Source organism: Sprattus sprattus (assembly GCF_963457725.1).
Source record: "Sprattus sprattus genome assembly, chromosome: 6".
In the NCBI taxonomy this organism is placed as follows: Eukaryota; Metazoa; Chordata; class Actinopteri; order Clupeiformes; family Clupeidae; genus Sprattus; species Sprattus sprattus.
In genome coordinates this window covers 30,013,681-30,038,332 of record NC_137925.1, presented here as the reverse complement: position 1 = coordinate 30,038,332, position 24,652 = coordinate 30,013,681, and the positions used below count along the sequence as shown (strand labels likewise).

General features: G+C 43.1%; 1 protein-coding gene and 1 pseudogene across 2 annotated transcripts; one reads left to right on the top strand and one right to left on the bottom strand.

Annotated features, from left to right (window-relative positions):
- Positions 1-319: 319 nt before the first annotated feature.
- Positions 320-13,539, top strand: ccnjl (cyclin J-like; the record flags this gene model as incomplete). The annotated part of the gene is made up of 6 exons (XM_080841439.1): positions 320-396; positions 986-1,094; positions 2,562-2,772; positions 12,075-12,374; positions 12,670-12,829; positions 13,005-13,539. The coding sequence occupies exons 2-6, from the start codon at positions 1,026-1,028 to the stop codon at positions 13,537-13,539; spliced, it is 1,275 nt and encodes a 424-aa protein (XP_080697565.1). The 5' UTR covers positions 320-396; positions 986-1,025.
- A 3,207-nt stretch (positions 13,540-16,746) lies between these two features.
- On the bottom strand, positions 16,747-23,477 carry LOC308367119 (alpha-1A adrenergic receptor-like; annotated as a pseudogene). Its single transcript has 2 exons — positions 22,327-23,477; positions 16,747-17,201 (listed from the first exon to the last, which is right to left on the bottom strand). The product of its transcript is annotated as an alpha-1A adrenergic receptor-like (transcript).
- Positions 23,478-24,652: the final 1,175 nt, after the last annotated feature.

Below are 24,652 nucleotides of genomic sequence, written 5' to 3'. Positions count from 1 at the left end.
GCAAGCGCACGGCGCCGGCGCGGGCGCACAGTCGTTGGGCTCACTCATGGCTAGAGCAAACAGAGCAGGACTGCAGTGGACTCCAGCTCCCACAAGTCTTTGCCGTCAGTCGTAGGAAGATTCACGAGTAGCCTCAATATCAGCTTGGGGAAACCAATCCAGTATATTGGCAGAGCACATTGGAGGAAAAGCAAAAGAAAAGCTGTTAAAAGTGGACGACAGCTAAAAAGAGAACTACCCACCATACACAGTTATCGCTTTATGCTCTCTACGCCAGTGGACGTAAACGTACTTATAGTTCCTTATTGAAGGAGGATTACACAAAAACTTCCAACGAGGAATTTCAGGATGTTGGTCTGAGACAAAGGGGTCCGGGGCATTGCATTCATTCGAGTGGTAAGGGGCACGAGCGTAACAAATGCTTCATCAGTTTTCGAATTAGGATATGGTATTAGGTTCTGTGTTATGTTTGTTTTATTCTGGTTTATTGATAAATGCCCGTCTGTTGTTCACTTTTAATTTACTGTTCAAGTATCTCGAAACAGAGCTTTGAGTTCGTCTGCTTTCTCGTGGTGTTGATAACATGCGTAGGAATAGTCTATTTAGACAGCAATAGAATCACCAAACCATAGCCTTTTGCCTCACAAGCTTTCTTACTTGTGCTTGTAAGAGCTGTCAGAAAGTAACAGTATCAGTAGTCTATAAAGTAGCTGTTTGGTCGAACTCCAAGAGATATTGCCATTTAAATCCCTCCCCACAATACACACTTGCTGTTGTCCGGCATTACTTATTAGTTTATTCTCACTATTTGGTTGACTGACCTCATCTAATGTCTCCCATTTTCGTGGTATTTGTATTTTGATTATATGCGTTAATGATTCAATTACAAATATTTACTAAATTATTGTAGTCTTTTATCAGACGACGCTATATTTTTTAGGCGGACAGGAACTGTGCTCACTCCGTTCTGAAATTGTCGTGATAGGGTTGATTTCATACTCTTGGTGCGTTCTGGATGGGAAGAAATGGAAACGGAGTCGCACTGGTGGAAAGGACAGCTAGCTTCGGATATCCATCAAGCTCTCCGCATAAAAGTAAGTGTTGACTGTTAGTTGGTTTGTCTGTTTGTTTGGAGGCATTACACAGCTCTGTCTAACAACACGTGTGATCACTCATTTCTCCGTCATCTGATCTCAAATATAGACAAAGATTAATGTAGGCCTGTAAATCAAAGCATACTTGTAGAGACATTTATTTTTGAATTTGTACACAGATCCTCCCTTAAGAAAAGAAATGATAAAAGCTCTAAAATGCCATACCTCATCCAAATTACACTGACACAAGTGTTATCTGGGTTCCAGTCATCTCAAGTAGTGTAGCAAATGGTGTGTAGCTATGAAAATGGAGCAAATATTGCCTGATTTCTTCAGGTACATCCTTATTCCACAAGTACTCTCCTCTCAATGATTGAGTGGAGTTTGAATCCACAAATATTAAAATCAGCTCAGACAACAAAAGCCCCAATAAAATAACTAGACAGTGCCTGTAGTTGTTTTTGTATAACAGATTGTCTCGTATGAATACAGGTCACAGACACACACATATAATCCTCATCCTCATATAAACAATGGATTAATACAGTATTCAGTCAACACAATACTTTCTTATTTGAAAAAAAAAAAACATTGTGATCTACGTCTCTTTTGCCAGTTGTATGCTGTTGGTTAATTCATAAAGTTGCTAGTAGAGACTCAATATGGGGACTTGTGGTCTATGTTTTCTAAAACCCCTTTGTTTTGACACATGTCCACACAGGCACTTGCCTGAAAGGCTTTAGATGTTTTAGTAACATTCAAAGTTAGAATTCCCATTTTATTTTGGGGTTTTAAACATGAATACATGTAGAGGGAGGTCTGTGACAACTTCACATCAATCACTCAATTTTCAATATTTATAGTGGCTGGTCACTATGGTTCTGACAGTAACGCCATGTAGCTGACTATAAATCTGTTGTCAAATGTCCCATGTTCATTACACATTATTTTCTATTTTAATGAACCTAAATCTTTTCCCTGTGTTTTCTTATTTTATGACTGTTCAGTTCATTTTTTTGTAACTAATGAGAACTTGGATAAGTTAGATGTATTTGGGCAAACATATGTGGCACATATGCTCCCAAATAAATGTAGTTCCACTTAAGACTTACCGAAAGTGCATGCAAGACATTCTTTGCAGGTTTTCCAGGCCACATATAAAGAAATCGTTTCTGTGTTCAGCCATGTGAAAAAGAGAGGACTTGCTAATTAATCTCAGTTATTGGGCCAAGTAATCTCTCTCCCTGAGTCAAGGAAAATGTAATTAGCCTTTATCTATCCAGCATGGTAAACATGTTTTGAAAGAAGGTGTTTTATGATGGAGTCATTATTAAATGTCAGATACTTATAGGGAGTCATTCACACCTTCGAAGTCTAAAAGTGCTTTTAATTTGACACTTTTTCCTAGTGAAAATTACATTTTTTCCACTTTACCATTAACTCAGTGATTTTCTTTTCTCCCCGTAGGAACTGAAGCTGCCTGTCTACCATGCCCACTCTCCCCAGATTGGCATGCGCCGCTACTTTGCCGACTTGCTGGCGATCCTCAGTAACCGCTACCAGCTGTGTGCCACAGCTCGCCATCTGGCTGTCTACCTCCTGGACCTCTTCATGGACCATTATGATGTGGCCATCAAGCAGCTTTATGTCATTGCACTCTCCTGCCTCCTCCTAGCCAGTAAGTGCCTCAAGTCTCCCTCCACCATTGGTATGAAGTGGCCTCTGTGCTCATGTGGAGACAAAAACAAACTATGATGCAAAGTCTATATTTTGACCCATGAGTGTAAGCTGCATTTTTGGACTAAATTGTGGCCTGGGTTTTATATGGCTGGAGACCATTCTGCCCAGTGGTTGATGTTCACAGCACCCTGAACATTCCTGTTAAGCAATCCACTGTGTTTTTATTGGAGAGCTGTATTATGAGTTGTTGTTAGATTTACTGTGAGTGGATTTGATGCTTACCTGTGTTCTCCTCTCTTTTTTTCACGAGAAAGGAAGTAGTTCTTCTCTTGTCACATCTTTCCTCCATGGACCACATTAGATGGGCTAGCTAAAATAATTACGAATTACAAACTGGCTAGATTAGTCAGTGATAATGATGCATTATTCTGCTATGCTTGAGTTAATTTGAGCAGCACTGAAGCATGGGCAATTAATCTAATGCAACTGTCACTGAGTGAGACCGGGATATGTTCCGCTCACAAGAGATGTGAGCAAGAGAAGGAGGGGGAGGAGAAGAGTGACTGAGTGAGAGAGTGAGCGGCCATGGTTTAAGCTTGAGCCATAGACCTTCAAGTTTTGAAAGTGGAAACATGATCATGTCAATCGATATGAACCCTGAATGTTACTACCTCTCTGTACCTAGGTGATTGTGCATCATAAATCTGGTCACCAGTGTTTTCTTCCTCAGGAATGTTGGTCTAAACACAATACATGTATAATGAGATGTGAGATTCAGAAACGCAAAGGAAGTCTGGTGTAGTAATGGTCTCATTTGAAGCCTCACACAGCAGTCGTTTGAAAAGTTTGAACAGTGTCATCTTTTGAAAAGTAGAATGACTCCTTTGCCTTATTTATTAGAAGGACAGGCGTCATTTTGGCTATGTATTGTGTCTTGATGGGGATTTTGTAACCTTCTCAGCTGTAGCCAGAGGGCTTCGCAGAGGGGCTTTAAAAAGTGCAGCCACCCCCACCCCCCTTCACCCCTCCGCCCCCTGCCATATGCTGCTCGAGTTGGGCCCAAACAAAAGCCCCACCACTATGACACACACACACACACACTGAGCAGGTTGACTTACCATCATGTGGGGGATGGGATAGGATCTGCTCGGAAACCAGAGCAGTGGGGAACTTTATATACATTTAATAATCCATTTGCAAATTATTCTTATGTAATAGTACCCAGTTTAATGTTGGCAAATCTGTCTGTTCAATCTTGCATCCAAGTATATTTCATGTATTAGGGTCTGTTTTTGGACCACATTTTGTAATCAGGTAATTTAACGAAATAATTTCGTAGATCTTATTTTAAACCAAAGTTCAATCTTGTTCTTAATAGTCTTTAAGCTAGAGCACCAAATGGCATACACTCTGCTCTCTGGGGCTCTGTGGTATGCGCCTCTGGAGTTGCACCTCTGTGACACACCTTGTCAAAGTCAGGCTTCAGCGGCCCTGAGAAATGGCCTTCGTAAAAAGCAGCCTTGAGTTTCCTCGGGGGTTGAAGTTGGCGGAGGGGAAAGGAAAGAACAGGAAAGGAAAGGAAGGAGCTTCAAAGGCAGGTGGAGGGCTGATATTGAGCAGAGTGGAAGAGGAGAGAGAGGTGGGTGTAGAGACGTAGAGGAGGGGGGCACATGTTTAGGCTGAAAGGCCCAGCGGGGAACCCTGATATGTAGATTAAACCCCCAAGCCCATTCCCAGAGGGGTTTGATGCTAATGCAAAGGAATTAAGCCCCCGCTAGATACTTAAGACAATTATTTTTGCTTTGCGGATTTGGAGAGTGATCGCTGCTCTCCTCATATATGACCTTATATTTCATATGACCATTACTACTACCTGATATGAAGTTGAAAATAAAATGGGTCATATTTGACCAGTGTTTTAATGTCTTGACTGTGGTTTTAATGTCTTAGACAGCCCTTTGGTGTACCCTGTCGGGTGTGTTATTTTAGAGCCCAGTTTTAAGTGTGTTGGCATGTGTGCTGTGGTGAAGGGTGAGCACTGTTTACTTCATTGTTCCCACATAGTCTGCATAAGCAGTTCACCATCAGATCTGTGTGCAGATGCCTCTGGGAGCGCTTGTGTCTCTGCTGCCATGCGTCTGCACCCTGGGTCAAAGATCTCCGACGCTCTGTATTGTGTGAGCTCCGAGCCAGGGGTGGGGACACGGAGCAGGCCTGTGGCTGAGCTGTGACCAATTTCACACCCCCAATGAAAGACGAGCTGGCAAATGAAAGGCCTTTGCTGCACGCACAGGAATTTCCTTTAAGGCTGTCAAGTCACCCCTTTTCTTTCTTTAGATGGATTAAGGATGGTTAAGTTGTAACAATCAATGTTTTTGGGGGGAATTTAGTTAGTTGCTGACACGTTCTCTGCCAATTAGGACATTGGTTGTCAGAAAGTAATCTTACAATAATGATCCTTTGCTAATTGATGGGACAACAAAAATAGATTTATTGTGGATGAGGTGTAAAGCTGAAGAGCCCACACAAATTTACATGCATATACAAACATGCATTTTATACATTTCTTCATAAGTCTTTGTCATACTTGACAGCCTCGATCCCATTCATCTAGGGATAGGAAGCCCTTTCCCTAATTGATTGATGTGTAGATTTTCTGTTGCCTATTGTAATGCAAGTTTTAAAAAAATCTAAAATTGGACATCCGAAAGTAAAAAAAAAAGTTTAGACCATCATGGACCTTGTTTGTAATACAATCCTAGTAAGCAACAATAGCCATTTGCAGCCTATTGAAATTTGAGCTGTTGGTAGATGAGAATTGATTGAAGGGAAACGGCCTGGCCAAGAGAATGTGTAGTAACATGCATGCTGGTGAGATTATCTATATTTGACATTGTTTTGAAATCGTGCCAGATACGCCGACGTCAGTGTCGTATAGTGAAATATTGACCTCTTCTCCTTGCCTTTTTAGACATCGAAGCATATTCTTAGTCTTTGGCTGGATCATTTCATAAAATGCTGTTAAGATTAGACAATAGACATTATGTTGCTAGACATTAACATGGCATAGTGGCATTGAATATGGACATACTGATCAACCCCTTGGCATAGTGGCATTCGAAGATGGGCATGCTGACAAACCCCTTGGCATAGTGGCATTGAAGATGGGCATTCTGATCAACCCCTTGGCATAGTGGCATTGAAGATGGGCATAGTGACAAACCCCTTGTTTAACATTCAGAATAAAGTAGCCCTCATGGTGCTGAGTTGCGTCAGGCCATATCTGAGATCATATCCTCTGTCTGTGGCCCTGGGAACAGAGCAGAGGAGAGGAGAGGAATGTGTGGACACTTGAAACAGTGTCATGCAGGTGATAAGGCCCAAACTGTAAGCATGCCAAATCTACATACATGGTGAGACAACCATTTAACAATAATGTCTGGAAAATTCCAGGTCGTCCAAGACCTGTTTTAAAACGTAGGATTTATTAAAGGCACAGGCAGTTTGATCTCTTTGCTGATCAGAAAATAGACACTGCTTTAGATGGGTATCTGCAAGAGTTCAAGATGTTGTCTGTAAAATATTTGCTAAAAGGCTGAATTTAACTTGGTCTTTTTTCCCCATCAGTGTCTATATTTATTAACAAGTCTTTTGGTTCACATGGAAGTCCATGATATCTTTAGTTATTTTGTCACTGTGAGACTTGGCTAACTGTGCTCTTTATCTTCTCTGGGCTTTTTTCAGAAAGCCTCCTACTGCCCTTTAAAATAGTTGAAATGCATTCCGGAGGCAGCAAGTGTGGTTTTGAGGGACGACATGAAGTATTTTTGTTTTGAAACATTTCTCTCTGCGGCTCAGTTGGCTGGGCACCAGACAGTCATTTGTCTTTCAGGTTAATATTGAAATATTCCATATCTCTCTGCAGACATTTATGTGAAACCTCAAAGCAGTGTAGTTGAATGTCTTTAACTTCTTTTAGCAGTAATTTATCTTGTAAAAGTGAATTTATTTACAGGTCCCTGTGGCTGTCTGAGCGATTACACATCAGCTAGGAGAAGGTTGTTTGGGTTCATAATTGTTAACAAGTGAGCTTGTGAATTGCCTTTCAGATCTTCTCAGTTTGCTGACATCTGTCTTGGTTCCATTTTCTCTTGAAGCAATACAGGTTAGAACCTGGCTGGCACTGCTAGCCCTCACCCCCCACACTAACCCATACCAAGAGGATCAATCATGTGTTCAGCCGTTGTCCTCGCCTCCTTCATGACTTCTTATCCTGCTCCTCTCGTGATTCCATTTTTTTCATTTGTGCAGAATGCGTCATCCCATCCAGTTCTTATCTTGACCCAAATGAAAGTGAGATTAGGAATGCATTTTGCTCTATTGGTGAGCTTTGATGGTTCAGATCACACCTATAAAGTTGGGAACGGTTGGCCTACGCATACACACTATAGGCCATAACAAAAGGTTCTGCAATGTTGTGATGACTCTGTTAATTTAAGATATCTCCTATTCAGATCATGGGTTGGTCAAAGGTTTCTTAACCTTTTTTTTATTGTTTGTAGAATGCGAAACAAAATTGCATTGTATGTTGTGTTAGAGTGACTCTTATATAGTGTTGTTTTGGGATGGTTTAAACATTTGAATTCATAGTTTGGTTAAATTTTTCTTATTTTAGTTTTGAGTTTTGCCTTGCCAGTGTGATAGTCATCAAGCAGGCAGGATGCAAAGTGGAGCCACACACGACAGCCTTGCAGTAGGGCAAAAGGGGAATAGAGAGGGCCATTTCCTGTCTCTAGCCATTAGACGCTGTTACAGACTGTTTGCTAATTGCCCCCCTAGCCAGGCTGGGCTGGGGACCTCCAGGGTTTATGGCACGCCTGGCATGAGCAGTAAAAATCACACTCTGAAAATGGCTGAGCCTGGGTCGCCCGCGTTTGTCAAGACCAACAGAGGCAGCAGCTGAGGCAGAGAGGGAGGGAGGGGGAGGGGTGGGGTTCACGGGATAAAGACAGGGTAGTTGAAAGGAAGCTTGAGAAAATCAGATGCTAAGATCTTATCAGTCTCCACTCTTTCAGTTGACCGTCAGTGTTTTCTTATGCAAAGAGACGGGAAGATCACATGCTGTAGTCACTGGGGCCTATTGTAGTCTGCTGATTAGTCCTCTCTTGCTGTTGAGGTTTGGTTTTTACTTCCAAGGTTGGTTTTTGTCATGGAAGGACATATTTTAGTAGGGTGAATATTTAATAATAATAATAATGCATTTTATTTGTATAGCACACTTTCACATACAAAGATGTCTCAAGGTGCTTAACAGGGTCACAATAGCAATTTAAAACAGTGCATTCAAAACATTACAGAAAAGGAATAAAAGAAAAACAGAAACCAGGACTTTAGGAGAAGGCAGATATAAAAAGATGGGTTTTGAGGTGGGATTTAAAAGAAGTGATGGAGTCCAAAGCCCTAATGTTCTCCGGGAGCTTGTTCCAGAGTCGTGGACCCAGCGAGGAGAAGGCACGATCTCCCATTCTGGACATATTTGTCCGGGGAACTGCCAGAAGGTTTGCTTGTCCAGACCTAAGAGTCCTTGGTGTGAGATGAGGGGTGAGGAGATCCTGGAGATAGGCCGGACCGGTGGTGTTTATGGCCTTGTGAACAAGAAGTAGGACTTTGAAGTTTATTCTCTGGTTGATTGGAAGCCAGTGGAGGGAGTGGAGGACTGGGGTGATGTTTTTCGGATCTCCTTGTCTTGGTGAGGAGAGAGGGGTGGGGTGGCCATTTATGGTGATTTGGGTGATACCAGCCTTTTTAATTTGGTGGGGCGTGCCAATAAGAATGGCTTCAGACTTGCCACCATTTAGCTGTAGTGAGTTGTTGCTCATCCAGTGCTGGATGTCATCCAGGCATTTGGTAGTCTGTGATAGTGCCTGTTGTTTGTCGGGTGAAGTTCGGATGTAGATTTGTGTGTCATCTGCATAGGAATGAAATGGGATGTTATGACCTCGAAGTATGTTTCCCAGGGGTAGCATGTAAATTAAGAAAAGCAGGGGCCCCAGGACTGACCCCTGGGGGACACCGGAGGTAACGCACCTAATGCTGGAGGTGATATTTCCAAGGGCAACATATTCCTGCCATCCTGTGAGATAGGAATAAAAGAAGTCCAGGGCAGTGCCTGTAATTCCCACCTCCTGGAGGCGCCGAAACAGGATATTATGGTCCACTGTATCAAAAGCGGCGCTTAGATCCAGCAGGACTAGTAGGCTAGGTGAGCCAGAGTCTGATGACATTAGGAGGTAATTTACCACCCTCATGAGAGCAGTTTCGGTGCTATGGGAAGGTCTGAAACCAGACTGGAAGGATTCATAAAGCTGATGGGAGTGGAGATGGTTATGCAGCTGGAGGGAGACAACCTTTTCCAGGACCTTTGCTAGGAAGGGGAGGTTTGAGATGGGACGGTAGTTTGAGAGGTCCTCAGGGTCCAGATTGTGCTTTTTAAGCACAGGTTTGATGGCTGCCAGTTTGAGGGAGGGGGCAACTTCACCAGTAGATGGGGATCTGCAGTGGCGGACCTAGTCATTTGGGGGCCTAAGGCGAACATAGCCAGGGACCCTCTTCATCCGTCCTTTTAATGCAAAAAAAAAAAAGGCCACCTCAAAGCAGGGGCGGACTGGGGGAAAAAAGTGGCCCGGGAGTTGTCTGTCAGAGCGGCCCACTTAATATACGGCGCGTTGCCCGCTCAATGTATGCAAAATACCCATACACTTAACATAATTTTGGATGATTACAAAGAAATAACATTATATATGTTTTTTAGTAACATTTGGATCCACAAATTTGCCTGGATGGACACATGGAATAAAATGATACTGGCTATTGTAACACTCCAAGGTAGGTATAGTTTGCTAGATGAATATGCTTAACTCTGGGCTAGTATCAGATGGTTAGGCCTATATGTATAACTACAGAGCCTTTAGGAATAAATGTCAGCAGAGAAAGAGTACACAATTTTTTTGATAATGATTAGGGCGAACTACATTTAAGCAATATACTTTTTTTTTTACGCTGATTAACTCATACTGCAATACCTTTTTGTATAGTAGATGGCAGCACACAATCAAAATATTTCCCCTCTACCTACATAGCTACAGTAGCTAGTTATATTGAAGAAAGTTGCATTCAGGAGCCTTCATAAGCAAACATGATTTGGCTCCACATTCAATTATCCCACTTTTTCATTAAATGTCTCAAATGTTGTATGACGCAACATAGCTTTACAGGACACATAAAATATGTCCACTAACAACGTAAAGAAGGGGGCAACATATAAGTCAAAACCAACTATATTTATTGACTGATCTTGAAAGTATTGGCTTACAAAAGCTAAATAAGTCTTCACAAAGAAAATGACTCAGTGTTAGGGCAAAAAGCGAACATTCACACTGTACAACCTATGAAAGGTGACAGTGGTAGCCTACAAATAAAGAAATACAGGCCGCGTTAGCCACTTCACAGCGTGCTAGCCATGATTTTCTTTCGTTCCAATTCTTGGATGTAGTATTCCACCCTTTGTAGAAACCTGTTGAATCGATACATTTGGTGTAGGAAGTCCTAATTGTTTTGTTGTCAATTTATCTTAATTAGTACGCCGACAGAGAAAAAAAATCTCCTTTTCCTGAAAGCAGTTCGTCGCCACAATCGCCCTTAAGGTCCGCCGCCACTGGTTTGAACTTTATTGTAGATATGAACAGAACAGAACATACGATGGGGTGTAAACATCAGTGGTAATGGTAGTGTTGCATGCTGGGTGTGTGATTGTGTGTGTGTGTGTAGGGGTGTTAAAGGTGTCTAAGAGGGAGACACGCAAGTATTAGGCTAGAGTGATTGACATTTCATAACAAATAAACAGAGTAAGACTGACGGAGGAGATTAGATTAGTAAAGAAAATAGTAACCATGAGTGAATACAGGTCACTAGGAGTAGTATAAATAGCAGACAGTGATTCCTCTTGGTTATCATTAGAGGTATATAATGTATTCGGTGAAGCAAGGAAAACTGTCGCGACCGACGATATCTGCGGGAGGGCCGGACTTGGGCCATCCCATCGGCCCATCGGTGCCTGGGTGGGCAATTTATCGGGGGCCTTCTGCTGGGTGGGGGCCTAAGGCAGTTGCCTAGTTCGCCTCAATGGTAGGTCCGCCACTGGGGATCTGTTTATTTACATCAGAAAATGTATTCCTCTGCTCTTAGAGCTACCAGGGCATCATACTACTCCACTCTCATTGACTCTGGCCATAATAACCCAAGGCACCTGTTCTCCACTATAAATCAGATGCTCAAACCTTCCAGCTCCTCCACCAACACTCCTTCCTCTGATGACTGCAACCGCTTCATGGACTTTTTCAAAACAAAGGTCGATAACATCAGGCGCAACATCACCCCGGACCAATCTGATCCTCCCTTGGACCTTGCCCCCTGTGATGGCCCGGCCCTTGATCATTTTGCTGTTTATTATTCTTCGACCCTCCGACTTAAGGGCTCTGAGATGGTCAGTGAACCAGGGGGCTGAGCGCTGGAAGGACACCAAGTTCACCAAGTGAGAGTGCAGGATCAGGCTCAGTCAGGGCAGAAGAGAGAGCATTTGATAGCAGGGCATGGTCAATGTCCTTGATCTTACGAAAGGTGATGGAGCGCTTGCTGCTGGTGGCAGGTGGTGTAGCAATAGTGTCCAGTAGTACCACACTGTGGTCAGATATGCCTAGCTCCAGGACATGGGTGTTGGAAACTGAGACATCAGCAGTGATGGCAAGATCAAGGGTGTGGCCGTGTTTATGGGTAGGTCCTTGTACATGCTGAGTGAGCAGGAGGCAATCAAGGAGGTTGAGGAAGTCAACGGCCAGCGGGCATTTAGGGGCATCTATATGGATATTGAAATCACCAAGTACCACCATCCTGGAACTAGGGTTGGTCAGTATTTGTGTGAACGACCACAGACGCCTCCATGTCTATATTTAACTGGTCAATGTGTTTGTATAAATTTGAAGATGTATCAATTTAACCATGTCTCAAATTCTCAGTAGCTCTTGTGGCAATATCCTTTTTGTTGAACTGCTGAGTCTTGCTAAGTACCCTGGCATCTGTTATTTTCTGTTATTCTGATTGTGCCTTCAAACTCGTATAGCACTACCTTTCCCGGCGTTAAATGCTGTATCGAAAACATTTTCCTGGACGTGACATGATAAGGGCCTGTGTTGTCTTCCACTCCTGTGACCTTGTCCCCCTCTCTGTCTGTCTGTCTGTCTTCAGGCAAGTTTGAGGAGAAGGAGGACCGCGTGCCCAAGCTGGAGCAGCTCAACTCTCTGGGCATCATGTGCAGTCTCAACCTGGTCCTGAACAAGCGGGACCTCATCAAGATGGAGCTGCTGCTGCTGGAGACCTTCAGCTGGAACCTGTGCATCCCCACGCCAGCACACTTCATTGACTTCTACCTCCAGGCCTCCGTGCAAGAAGGAGACCTCTACAACAGCTGGCCCCTCACCTCCCTCTCCAAGACCAAAGCATTCATGGACAAGTACACCCACTACTTCCTGGAAGTATCTTTGCAAGGTAATATAAAGTTGAGCTGTGGAGAGCATAGTTGACTGTGAAGTGAGAAAAAGGGAAGGATGTGTATTGTTTCGGTCATGGTTTAGAAACTCTGGTAGCTCTAACATATTCAAATGTCTTTCCCTGTTCTGTAATCCATTTTGAGATAAGTGATCTGCTAGTGTGAATCATGAGTCTATGTAAATGTGTATGGATGTGGGAGGTGAAAATGGAGCGTCTGAGAAGAGCAGGGGTTGGGTTGATGTATGGACTGGTTATGCACCATCAGGCTGACTTGCCATTCCATCTCTTCCAGATCACGCCTTCTTGAGTTTCCGGCCTTCCCAGGTAGCAGCAGCCTGCATAGCGGCCTCCAGGATCTGTCTGCAGATCACCCCGAGCTGGACCACAGCCTTGCACCTGCTGACCGGCTACACCTGGGACCACCTGACCAAGTGCATTGAGCTCATGCTGCTGTAAGCACCTCCTCCTGCCTGCATCCACCCTACACCAGCAGCACCTCCACACCATGACACGTTTTCACATCTCAGTTTGGTTCACATTCTCATTACAGTTCCAGCTGAATGGCTTCTCTATCGCGTCACACAAAGTGAGCATCTCCTAATTCTATATTCCCACCTTTCCCCACAGCGCCCATGACAACGATGTGAAGGAAGCCAACAAAACCAAATCTCCACATCCCTCCAGCCAGGTGTCCCTGTACTCCGTAGCCCAGCACATGCACCTCTCGCCTGTCTCTGCAGTGCAGCGACCGGCCTTGACCTCCTCCACTGGCCTCTCCTCCTCCTCCTCCTCCTCCAGCTCCCAGTCTCTCCTCTTCCAGGCCAGAGAGTTCCCCCACCTGGCTCAGCATTCGCCCTCCCTGGCCCATCTGCACGCACTGACTGCTGAGCCCCAGACGCTGGGTGCACTGGTGCCTCAGGACTTCCTACAGAGCCACAGGATGGGCATGCTGCAGGGCTCCGAGCTGGCCGGTGCCCTGCCCTCCTACCAGAGCCTGCCAGTGGGCCTGCAGACGGGGCCCCGTGCCCTGGCCCTCCAGGGGCCCATCTCCATGCAGGTGGCCATGGCGGCCGAGCCCCGGCACTGCATGAGCGTGGCCGCCTACCCCGGGGGCTACCTGGGCTCCCACCCCACCTTCAGCACGGGCTGCTTCAACAGGTGACGCCAGGACCGGGAGAGGAAGGGCAAGCGGGAGCGCCCCAGCAGCACCGCCACCGTTCCCCTCTCGCTCGCCACGCCGCCCCCGTCCTCCTCGCGTCCGCCTCCCCCACTGCAGAGGGACCGGCGGCACAAGCACAGACCCAAGCCAAACACCAGCAGAGACCCCGTGGAGGTCATTACCTTGACGTGACACTGAAGACTCTTAGACCTAGTTTTGCCTTTTTCTGGAGCTACTCTTTAAAAACCACGGGAAGTACGTTTCCTGTCACTGTGATTTTTGTAGGAAGCCATGTAGCATATTCACCGTATGGCTTCTCTCTTCTCTCCTCTGCTCCGTCCCTGTGGAGCATGAATGAACATGAACATACCAGGGATGCATACTTGAGCTGCTCGATGGGCTTCACTTTAAATTCAAACTAGTGTGGCCATTGATGTGTCTGGAGCTCCCAATGTCTGAAGAACCACTGACTGAAACCCACTAAGAGTATTATTTGCTGAGCAAGTGTCTGCAGGGTTGAGAAGAAAAAAATGTGTCCAAACACTGTTTCTGTTCACTCTCCTCATCTTCACACTGCTGGTTTGACGCCTTTGACTGAAGAAAAGCTTTTGAAATCACATTTTATCCTCAAAAAGGACACTCTTATTGCCTAGGCATTTTTTTTCAGTTTTTTTTATTCTTAATATCCTTATTAGTATCCTATGATAACCAATGCTGCTGCCCTTTATGGACTAATGAACTGAACAAGCAAGTGTAGTGAAGAAGGAGGGGTTTCTCTCCTCAGATATGTTTACACAGATCTGTTTCATCAACCATGTGGTATCAGGGATCAAGAACTCCATGGATTACTTGAATATGAAACCATTTACCTAAGGTTTTATTTATGCTTTCTATAAGTTGTTTTATTTGTTATATCTCTTTTTAGTTTAGGTTTTTTACAGTACGAAAACCCTGTTGATGAAAAATGCTTCCCCTCAATAAAGCCTTACCCTTTGATAGAATGTATGATTTGTTTAAGTGAGCGCACAGAAGGGTTTTACTAAACGTGTTCTTTCAGGGTCATTTTTTGGAAGTAATCTGAATGCAAATGAGTGACCTTGTCATGAAATAAGGAGCATCTGACTGCTGTCACCCTGGCCACTCACTGTGGCGTGGGAAAGGGGCCAGGGTAGAGGTCTCAAGGCTTTTTTTCTGTTTTATCAGTATTCACCAAAAATTAAGGAATGGCATACAAATGTAGTCTTTTTCTGTTAAACTGTAATGTTTCCCTTAAAGCTTTGTTTCTTTTATTGTGAGGAGGACGGAGCATGTTCATTTGTCAGTGAATTTCTCAGAAAAATGTGATTAACTGTTCTTTCAGTGTGTGTTCCATATCACCTTTCAGTTAGCTCATCCTTCAGTTAAAATGTGTCAATGGCTAGAGGTGTATTTACATACAAAGGGTTTGTGAAATGTATGTTAGTATAACTGCAGTGCATCACTGATTTTCCCAATGTTTCTAGAACTTCCTGCTAGTTTGTTCCTAATGTGCTCAATAGTACTGAACAGAACAGTCTTTAAACCACACAGAATGTCCACAATGCATCTGCTTTTGTGATAGTACACATTCCGGAAAGTAACGCAAGAAGATCATACAAGATTATACAAGTGACACTTTTTTTCTGACAAAACATGTATCCCCACATCAATACGAGATCACCAAACTGACAGTGAAATAAAGTACTGTATTTTGTTTTGGGGAAATTAGGCTGATTTGTTTGAAGCACAGAGGCTAAAACCAAACTTGTGGGTTATTCTGTACTGTGCCTTTTCTTTATTCTCCACCTCACACAATGTCCATAGGTATTACTTAACACCAACCTTACATTTAAGTGTGATTATGTGAACTTTCAAATCACATGACTGTTGCCTGTCTGCTTTAGCTACATGCTCTATTGCCCCTCCTGCATATACTAATACAAATATAAACCAGAACCCTTCGCGTTCCACTGGACATCAGATCATTAAACAGTGTTGAGATGAGCAGACACTGAGCCCATTAGAGGTATGATTAGAGTGTGGAGGGGGACTAGACTGAGTGAGGGGGAGACTGAGGTAAACTAGACTGAGGTGGACTAGACTGAGTCAGGGGGAGACTGAGGTGGACTAGACTGAGTCAGGGGGAGACTGAGGTGGACTAGACTGAGGTGGACTAGACTGAGTCAGGGGGAGACTGAGGTGGACTAGACTGAGTCAGGGAGAGACTGAGGTGGACTAGACTGAGTGAGGGGGAGACTGAGGGAAACTAGACTGAGGTGGACTAGACTGAGTCAGGGGGAGACTAAGGTGGACTAGACTGAGTCAGGGGTAGACTGAGGTGGACTAGACTGAGTAAGGGAGAGACTGAGGTGGACTAGACTGAGTGTGAGGGGGAGACTGAGGTGGACTAGACTGAGGTGGACTAGACTGAGTCAGGGGGAGACTGAGGTGGACTAGACTGAGTCAGGGGGAGACTGAGGTGGACTAGACTGAGTAAGGGAGAGACTGAGGTGGACTAGACTGAGTAAGGGAGAGACTGAGGTGGTTTTTCAGTAATGCATCAGAACATTTGACCCCAAGTCAAATTCATCCTCAGCCTGGAAGCACAAACAGCCTCAACTCATCGTTTTTATGATAGTATCTATAAACATTCTGTATATAGATCTTCAATCACACACAATTACTGTTATATGCTAAAGTTATATACAAATAATACTTTACACTCGTGTTTAAGACTACAATTATAGGAACTGTAGGAGAAAGAGAGTATATATAACATCAAATAAGTTCTCCCTTTTTCAGGAGGCAGTAGGCAATAAGACAACAATACAGTAGAAGTGTGGAGAAGTTTGTTTAGTTAATATCTTGGTTTTGAAATTTGTTTAGTTAATATCTAATTAGCTAAAGGCTAACAGGTACAGCTGGTCACACAGACCCCTGTCCCCTAGTGTTCAAATAGTCAGCTTTCACACTGATGAATAGCTATGGAGAAGTAGAAAGATTCATTGGGGAAAAATTATCAATTTATTATAACCAATTATCATCAATTTATTATCACCACTTTCAAACAAAACCTGACTATTAGAATGTAAACATCATTATTGAAAGCAGACATTAACAGGTGGGTGTAACAATACAAATCTACAGTGTGAATTGGTATACATGAAATCCAAAAGTGAAAAGTGAAAGCTTTCAAGTCTGGATGCTGGCCTGTACTGACTGGAGTTCAGCTCCCATGACTCCCTGCTGGTGGTCTGAGGTATTACCTGATGTGGAGGTGGAGATGGTCTCCAATGTTTGAAAAGGCCCATCTTCTGGGCATGGTGCTAGTCCGGGGCTGGGGCAAGAGCTTCGATGAACTGAGGACAGGATCCGCCTGCTGTCTTTTGGGTGCAAGTTCACAGTGGAGCCCCTGCGTGAGGAGGAGCTGAAGTGGGACTGAGAGCTGGCGTAGTTGTGCACCCGTCCCCGCCATCCGGGGCGTCTCCCTTCGTGGCAGCGGCACCTCAGAATTTGGATGAAGGCCTGCTTGAAGGCGCGGCTATAGCAGGGGTAGATGACTGGGTTCATGCAGCTGTTGAAGTATCCCAGCCAGAAGATGACTTTGAAGACCATCTCAGGGGGGCGCAGGTTGCTGTTGAAGGACCCTGCAGGACATCGGGAAATGCATGAGTTACATATGTTCAATTTCAAAGTTATGTCAAAACCAAACTCTCCAGGCAAAACAATGTAATCTTAATCTAAACCAAAGTTTGTCTTCAGATATCACGCAAAAGCCATCACAGACATACACTGATGAGATCAATGCAAAATACTACCGTAAAGTCCTGTTAATGCAATGAGTAATGGCACTTATGGTTTTCCACCAGAAAAACCTCTTTACATGATGAAAATGTATACATTTTCAAACATCTGAATTCTTCACTGTACTGTGGTAAAGTTACAGTATCTAAAATTGAGTGAAAAACGAAATGTACAGTTAAATGATGCAACTGATAAAGAACATAGAATACAGTAAAATCATTTCCATGTAACGACCTAATACCTTAGGTAAACCAATGGAAAAACAGTGTATATATCTTTATCTATCTTACCGTAATTGATCTTTATCTATCTATCCTCTATTCTTAAGTTCTGATTGATGTGTGAACAATTTTGACTTTTAGTGTTTCTACCTGGAGAATTATGTATTCATTGGGTTTGAGCTGTGATTACTCGAGTTAATGATATTGACAAAATCTTCAACAAATCTGAACCATGTGTAAAAAACAGGGAAAATAGTGTTTATGGTCTTGGAAAATGGTCTTTGTTTTGGTAGATGGTGTTATGGTTTGGGATGTTTAATGAATAGGCCCAGTTATAGCGTGGACATGTGGAAAACTGTCCAATGTCCTACGAATCAAGTCATAGCAGTGTTTCTGCAGCAGGGGGCAGCATGCATAAACCATGAAACATTCTGCTGGTTCAGCAAATCTATGTTGCTCCAGAGCCCACTGTAAAGTCAATTCTAAAATCGTTTTCTACACTGGTTGTGCTGTTAAAAGCGGTCTTTGACACTATCTTATTACTATTGAAACAACATTACTGGCGGAGAAATGTACCTCTCATGGTACTTCAGAAAGCTTCATCATCCACTGTGTGGAGTTTTGCAGCATAACATTAGATGCAATCAGCTTTAGTATTACATCCACATCTTCAGGTAGCAGATTGAATCTGTGACTGCTATCATTAGCTTAAACAGCGTAAGTATCAAACCCTAACCATCTCACCCGCATGTGGATGAATGAGCATGGCTCTGAGAGTAAAGAATGATCAGTGCTCCTTGGGGAGGATGTGTGCTTTTGGCAATACAACACAGTAAAATCATCATTTCCTGAGTGGAGTTAAGTCCTTCTGTTCCCAAATGGCACTTCAGCCAAAGCTATATAAAGTGCAGTGAATGTATGACATATAAATCAATTAAATGCATCAGTTCCCATATAAGGCAAGCGAAAGACAGAAACGTCTGCAATATCCCTACGTGTTATTGTAGCGTAAGTCAACTTGATGAGATAGTAAGTATGTGAATAGTAAATCAAGTAAGAACATAAAATAAAAAATCAATAGACCAACCGAACGTAGACCATAACTAATTCACAGGAGCATCGGAAGCGAGGTTATGGGACTTGGGGCTCAGAGTTCATTCCCAGCTGGTCAGGAGCACAAGGCCAGTGGACTAAAGGAAGTGAACAGCTAGAGCGGCTGACACATTCCAATGAGTGAATCATGACATTGCTTCAATTGAACTGAAGGAGAACAAACTCAAAATAATTTAATGTTATCCTGGAGGGTACCAAAAGAGTTAATAGCAAATGTACGAAATATCTGTGCAATTGATACACTCGTTCATTGAGTAAGTTAACACACAGATGCGTTATAGTCGCATAACTGGACAGGTCTCTCCTGCCTCCCTATATTAGGGGTAACTATAACTTGCATGTTACATAATGTCAGTCACTGTGGTTTCCAGGGGTGAAAATAGCATGTGAAAATACAAAAATTGAGTGAAACCCCATTTATCTCCAACCAGACACACAGATATGGCAATGGTCCTAAGAGAACGAACCAAGCTTATTCTGTCTGTTTTTTTGTGGTTTATATGGTTAGACTGGGAGCTGTGCATGACCAAATATTGGTTTGTTTGGCTGATGATATGTTTAAAATGAGATACCCTGCATTCAATCATCCACTGACCATTTATAAGCATGCACAACTTTAAATATAGATAGAATATGACATTATAAGCATACACAATTTTAAATATAGACATAAGAAGATAGGAAAGCACCCCCACCCCACCCCCCAACTAGAAACAAAGTGGAAAGACAACAATTTGCTTCCAGATATGTGCCTACGCTTTAAAAAACTTAAAAGACCTTTACACCTCCTTCCTGAAAGTGAAAAAGAGAAAACAATAGAAATCCAGGGAGGAAATATAACATCCTGTTTTTCGTCTTGCCAGTTAAACAACATTGGGTATCTTCATTGTCGAGTTGTTAGTTATTCCGAAAGATTGTTTACTGCTGCTGCAGTCCATTGAATCCAAATAAACACTGATACTGGTGCAGATTTCAAAGCGAGGTTAAATGAATAACTTAGATGATGTTATAATTTGCATGATTGATATTAGGAATTGTGACCAGTTGTAATGTTGCAATCAACCAACACAGTTCACGACACAAACTTAGCAATAACTTAGAAATGAAAACAACACCTTCTTCTGTATGTCTAAGCAGATACACGCTGTAGATTTGAGAGCATGAACATGGGAAGAACACTGCTCTACACACTTCCAGCAAACCATCAGATGCATGGGGGTGTGTTCCCACGGCAACAAACATGTACACACTCACTCCCTCGGACCATTGAGAACTCGGACTGTGAGAAATCAATTCCCTTGTTTTTTATCTTGATAACTGGCTCTTGCTCAGGTGCATGGATGTAAGAGAATCATTATATCAACAGTGACACAGGATGTGACCTCAGTTAAAAACGGCCAGTTCAAGGGAATTCCTATGAATTATAATAAAAGAAGGCTTTCAAAAATAGCTTGGCAGGCCCAAATCTGTGTATGGACATGTGGAAAAAGTAATCTGTATTTATCAGGGTATTGGGAATTGGGTTAGTGTATAGACATGTGGGTAAAGTCATCTGTATTAATCAGGGTATTGGGAAATGGGTTAGTGTATGGACATGTGGGTAAAGTCATCTGTATTCATCAGGGCATGTGGACATGGGAAAGAGCAGCAAAAGGCTGAGGCATCAGCACCATTGCATAGGTCTTTCACCCGTTCAGTGCACTGCTATACTCCAGGAGCTGTGCTGTTTGGCTCATATGTTATGAAGACTGAATCTGCCCTCTGTCTACCTGCACTCACCTGCACCGCAGTGAAACTGGGACGTTGCTGCTGAGTCCACAGGATTCCTATTGTGTTTCTATGTTTTCTTATTATTATGATTCTTTGCTGGGATCCTATGGCAGCCCATAGAACCGTCTGGTAAAAAGTTGTGAAATTTGGCACACTGATTGGGAACAGTCCCATGATTCATTTCACCAAGTTTCATGTAGGCACATGTAGCGCTCTAGCGCCACCAACAGGTCAAAGTTGGACGTACGTTCACACACGTAACTTTTGACCCGTTGGCCCGATTTTCAAAAATGAGGCATCCTTGGAATCCTTGGACCAGCACGAGTTCAACGCACCCTATGACGTCATGATGGATTTTCCGCCATTTTGGATTTTATCAAAAACCTTCACGGGTCACAATTTTTGTCCGATCAACACCAAACTTGACACACATCATCTTCAGACCAAGCCTCACAAAAGTTATTGGATTACATATTCGCAACTAAAACCATTCGCCCGTGACAGCCAATCAAAGTTTGCGACGAAGTCGCCAGACAGGACGTGGGGTCATATCTCAGCAACGATTTGATGTATCAAGACCAAACTTACTACATGGACCGCTTACCTCATCAGGAAGACGCTTAAGAAATTTGGTGACCTTTGGCCTCTAGATGGCGCTGTAATTACAAAAAATGCATTTTGGCCTGTAGCTGTTGTTGTGTTTGGAATTTCAACTTACTAGTGGGATCTACTCATGCTCTTGGAGGTCTTTAGGTTGACACATGCAAATATGTGATATTATCATAATTGATCAGGGCGCCATATTGAATTTAGTCAAAAACACTAAAAAGCAAACACAGGTCACAAATTTGATCTGATCTTCACCAAAATTGGCGCACACCATCATTAGACCATGCCTTATAACTGCATTAGTTTATGGAACAATTGATGAAAGCGTTCGCCAGTAGCAGCCAATCTAATCAGGAAGTGAGCTCATATCTCGGCAACCCTGTAATGTATCAAAACCAAACTTGGTACATGGACTGCTGACCCCATCTGGGGGACAATCAATACATTTGGTGACCTTTGACCTTAATTTAATCCAAAACACTAAAAAGTTTGCACAGGTTGCAAATTTGATCCGATCTTCACCAAAATTGGCACGGACTTTCTACAGACCATGCTTTATCACTGCATTGCGTTCTGAAAGCATTCGCCTTCAACAGCCAATCGAATTTGGCCGATTCGCTGCATGAACCCTCAATCGCTGCTTGCTGCTATATTTTCAAATTACATTTTCAGAGTCAATAACACTCCACAGGAAAGGATAACAAACTCCATTCATTCAGATATTCTGCTCTGTCTGTGCTGAAAGCATGACATCCTAAAATTCAGGCAATCCAGCAGAACAGCTGTGGCCTTGTGGCCAGCTGCCTGAGGGGCCAAGCCACACGAAAGCCTCTAACAGGGTGCTTGAAAACTATTAAGTAATAAAACAGATTTATGTTGCCATAACCCTTGGTAGAGTGGACTCTCTGTGACCACAACAGGCCCACAGCACCAGGGGCCTATCAGTCAAAAATGAACATTTAATTTCCTTTGAAAAGCATGCAAAACTCACACCCACAGGGCACTAGGGAAACTAAAGTCTGGTTCTCTCCCCTCTGCCTTCCATGGGTGATCCTTGGGTTAAATAGTGGCCATGTGTATCCTTCAGTGTCAAAGTGCTAAGACCAAGACTACCACAGAGCTCAAGAAACTCAAATGATGGTCTGAAATCCACTCCAATCTTATTGAGAGTTTGGTGAGCATAGTAAGAAAATACTTTGACAATGAAAACTGTCCCGATGTCTTAATTGCATTTATAGCAGAAATCCATACCTACCTATGGGTAAAGACAGGAAGAATGGCAACCAGCAGAGGGTGAACATCCCGACCACAACACCTAGGGTTTTAGCAGCTTTCTTTTCCCGGGAGAACTTAAGGACTTTCACTGTGAGAGAATTTCTTGCTTGTTGCCCTTGACCTTTTGCATTGCCATCGTTCATCTGAGAACCTCTGTGAATCCTTAAAGTCAGTTCACTTGAATTCATCCTCTCTCGCATGACTCCAGCCTCAAGATTTTTGGTGGTCCTTTTGACGACTATATACACTCTGAAGTACATAATTAATATAACTATTAATGGAATATAGAAAGACCCTAAGGATGAAAAAAGCGCATAAAATGGTTCCTCGGTGATAAGACAAACAGTGTGATCTGGCGATGGCGGTTCCTTCCATCCAAGAAGGGGACCGATAGATATCACCAGTGATAATATCCACACACCCAGCATGGCAAGAAGTGCTCTGCGTTCCGTCACAATGGTTGGGTATTGCAGCGGGTAACTCACTCCGATATAACGGTCAATAGATATCGCACACAAACTCATAATAGACGCAGTGCAACACAGCACATCAAGAGCAGCCCAAATATCACAGAATATTCTCCCAAAGACCCAGTAGTCCAGAATTTCCAAAGTTGCAGACACTGGCAGCACAGTTGTGCCGAGTAACAAGTCTGCAATTGCCAAGTTTATGATAAAGTAGTTCGTTGGGATTCTGAGGTGCTTGTTGCAGACCACCGACAATATAACAAGGATGTTTCCGACGATGGCTAAAATGATAAAGGTCCCCAAGACCAGAGCCAGGGGGACAGCTCTCCAAAGGTCCACGGCAGTCTGACTTGTTCCGTTTGGCGAGGTTGTATTGGTATGGTTCTCAAGAATGTGGGTTCCATCGTAAAGTTGAAAAGAGTCGTTTTTCCAGAAGTGTGTTGCATCCTCACTAACATTTCTCATTTTGACAATAGCGCCATAGCAGTCCGTTTTCCAGGACGTCTGATTGAATACTAAGCATCCGACTATTGTGGTTTAAATGCGTACGCACCCCCTTAAATAGGCTCCATCGTTCAGATGTTTAAACCATATAATTGGCTTATTTTACAAAAAACAAAGTCTACAGTTACACTTGTTCCTGTAACGAATTAGAGTTACACATCTAGCATCTTTCCCACCTTTAAACTGCATCCAGTCTTCGAGGGAGAAATGCACGAGCGCCTACAGCGCACCTCCTCACTGCGCTCGCTTACTAATACAGATAGTTCACAGAACTGAACGCTGAGTGACGTAAGCGCCCGGAGTTCATGCAACAGGCTGTTGAAATATAATTGCAATATACATTTCCCACCCGAGTTTAATTCACGTGGAATTTGGCAGCTATGACTTTGCTATGTTCAGCAGAAAGCCACTTTGTGAGTTGCATAAACATCACATAGGTAAGACGTTCTTCAGTGTGCACAAGAATCCATTACTGTATAAGTGGGTAGTGAGTAATGTTTACACTAAACAACTGAGAAAGAGGGCTTTGTAGAACCACTTTGTAAACATAATTTACATGTTGGGGTGTGAACATTATTCAAAGAAAATATGTTCCATGGAGAATCTTGAACTCTTAAAACCGGATTCCTCAGGGCTGTATTTTATTTCAGTATTGAAGGTATGCTTGGTCAGCAGGCTGGTCATGAATAGCTTGTTTAGATATGCAGGTGATATATGACTACAGAAAATGTATGTAATGAATCACTTCATGAAGCCTCCACCACAGCAGACAACCAATTCAGATCAAGTCTGTAACCCCAGCATACTAAAGAGCTCCACTCGAATGTTTGGTATCATAAAGGATAGCTCAGACGTGGTGAGGGTGTGTGTTGAGGAGGGCGGGGGATACCTTCATTCCAAAGGTGAGACTCCCAGAGCAGGACTAAAACATTTATATTCAGTGGAGAAAACATAAGCTTGAGCTGTATATTGTCTATGAGTGCTGTGTTATCTTCATTCTCCATTCTCAGTTCTTCTTTATGCCTGGATTTGTTGCAGTAATTTCTTGCAGTAATTGCAGTTTGTCTTCATGTGAATAACATATGGGTCAAGACCCGTGGACTTGAATAGAACCAGGAAACCTGGGTACTCAATTTTTTCATCAAATGTTTTGTAAGTGGCTTTGGACTAATGCGTCTGCTAAATTATAACTGTCAATGATAGTTCGGTATGTTTCCAGTGCTCGGTGTATTGATGCTCTGGTGCCTGTGAATGTGTAATAGCACAAATAATCTGATTTCAGAACAAGGTCATGGCATTTTTATACAGACAAATGATCAAGCACAGATATCATGC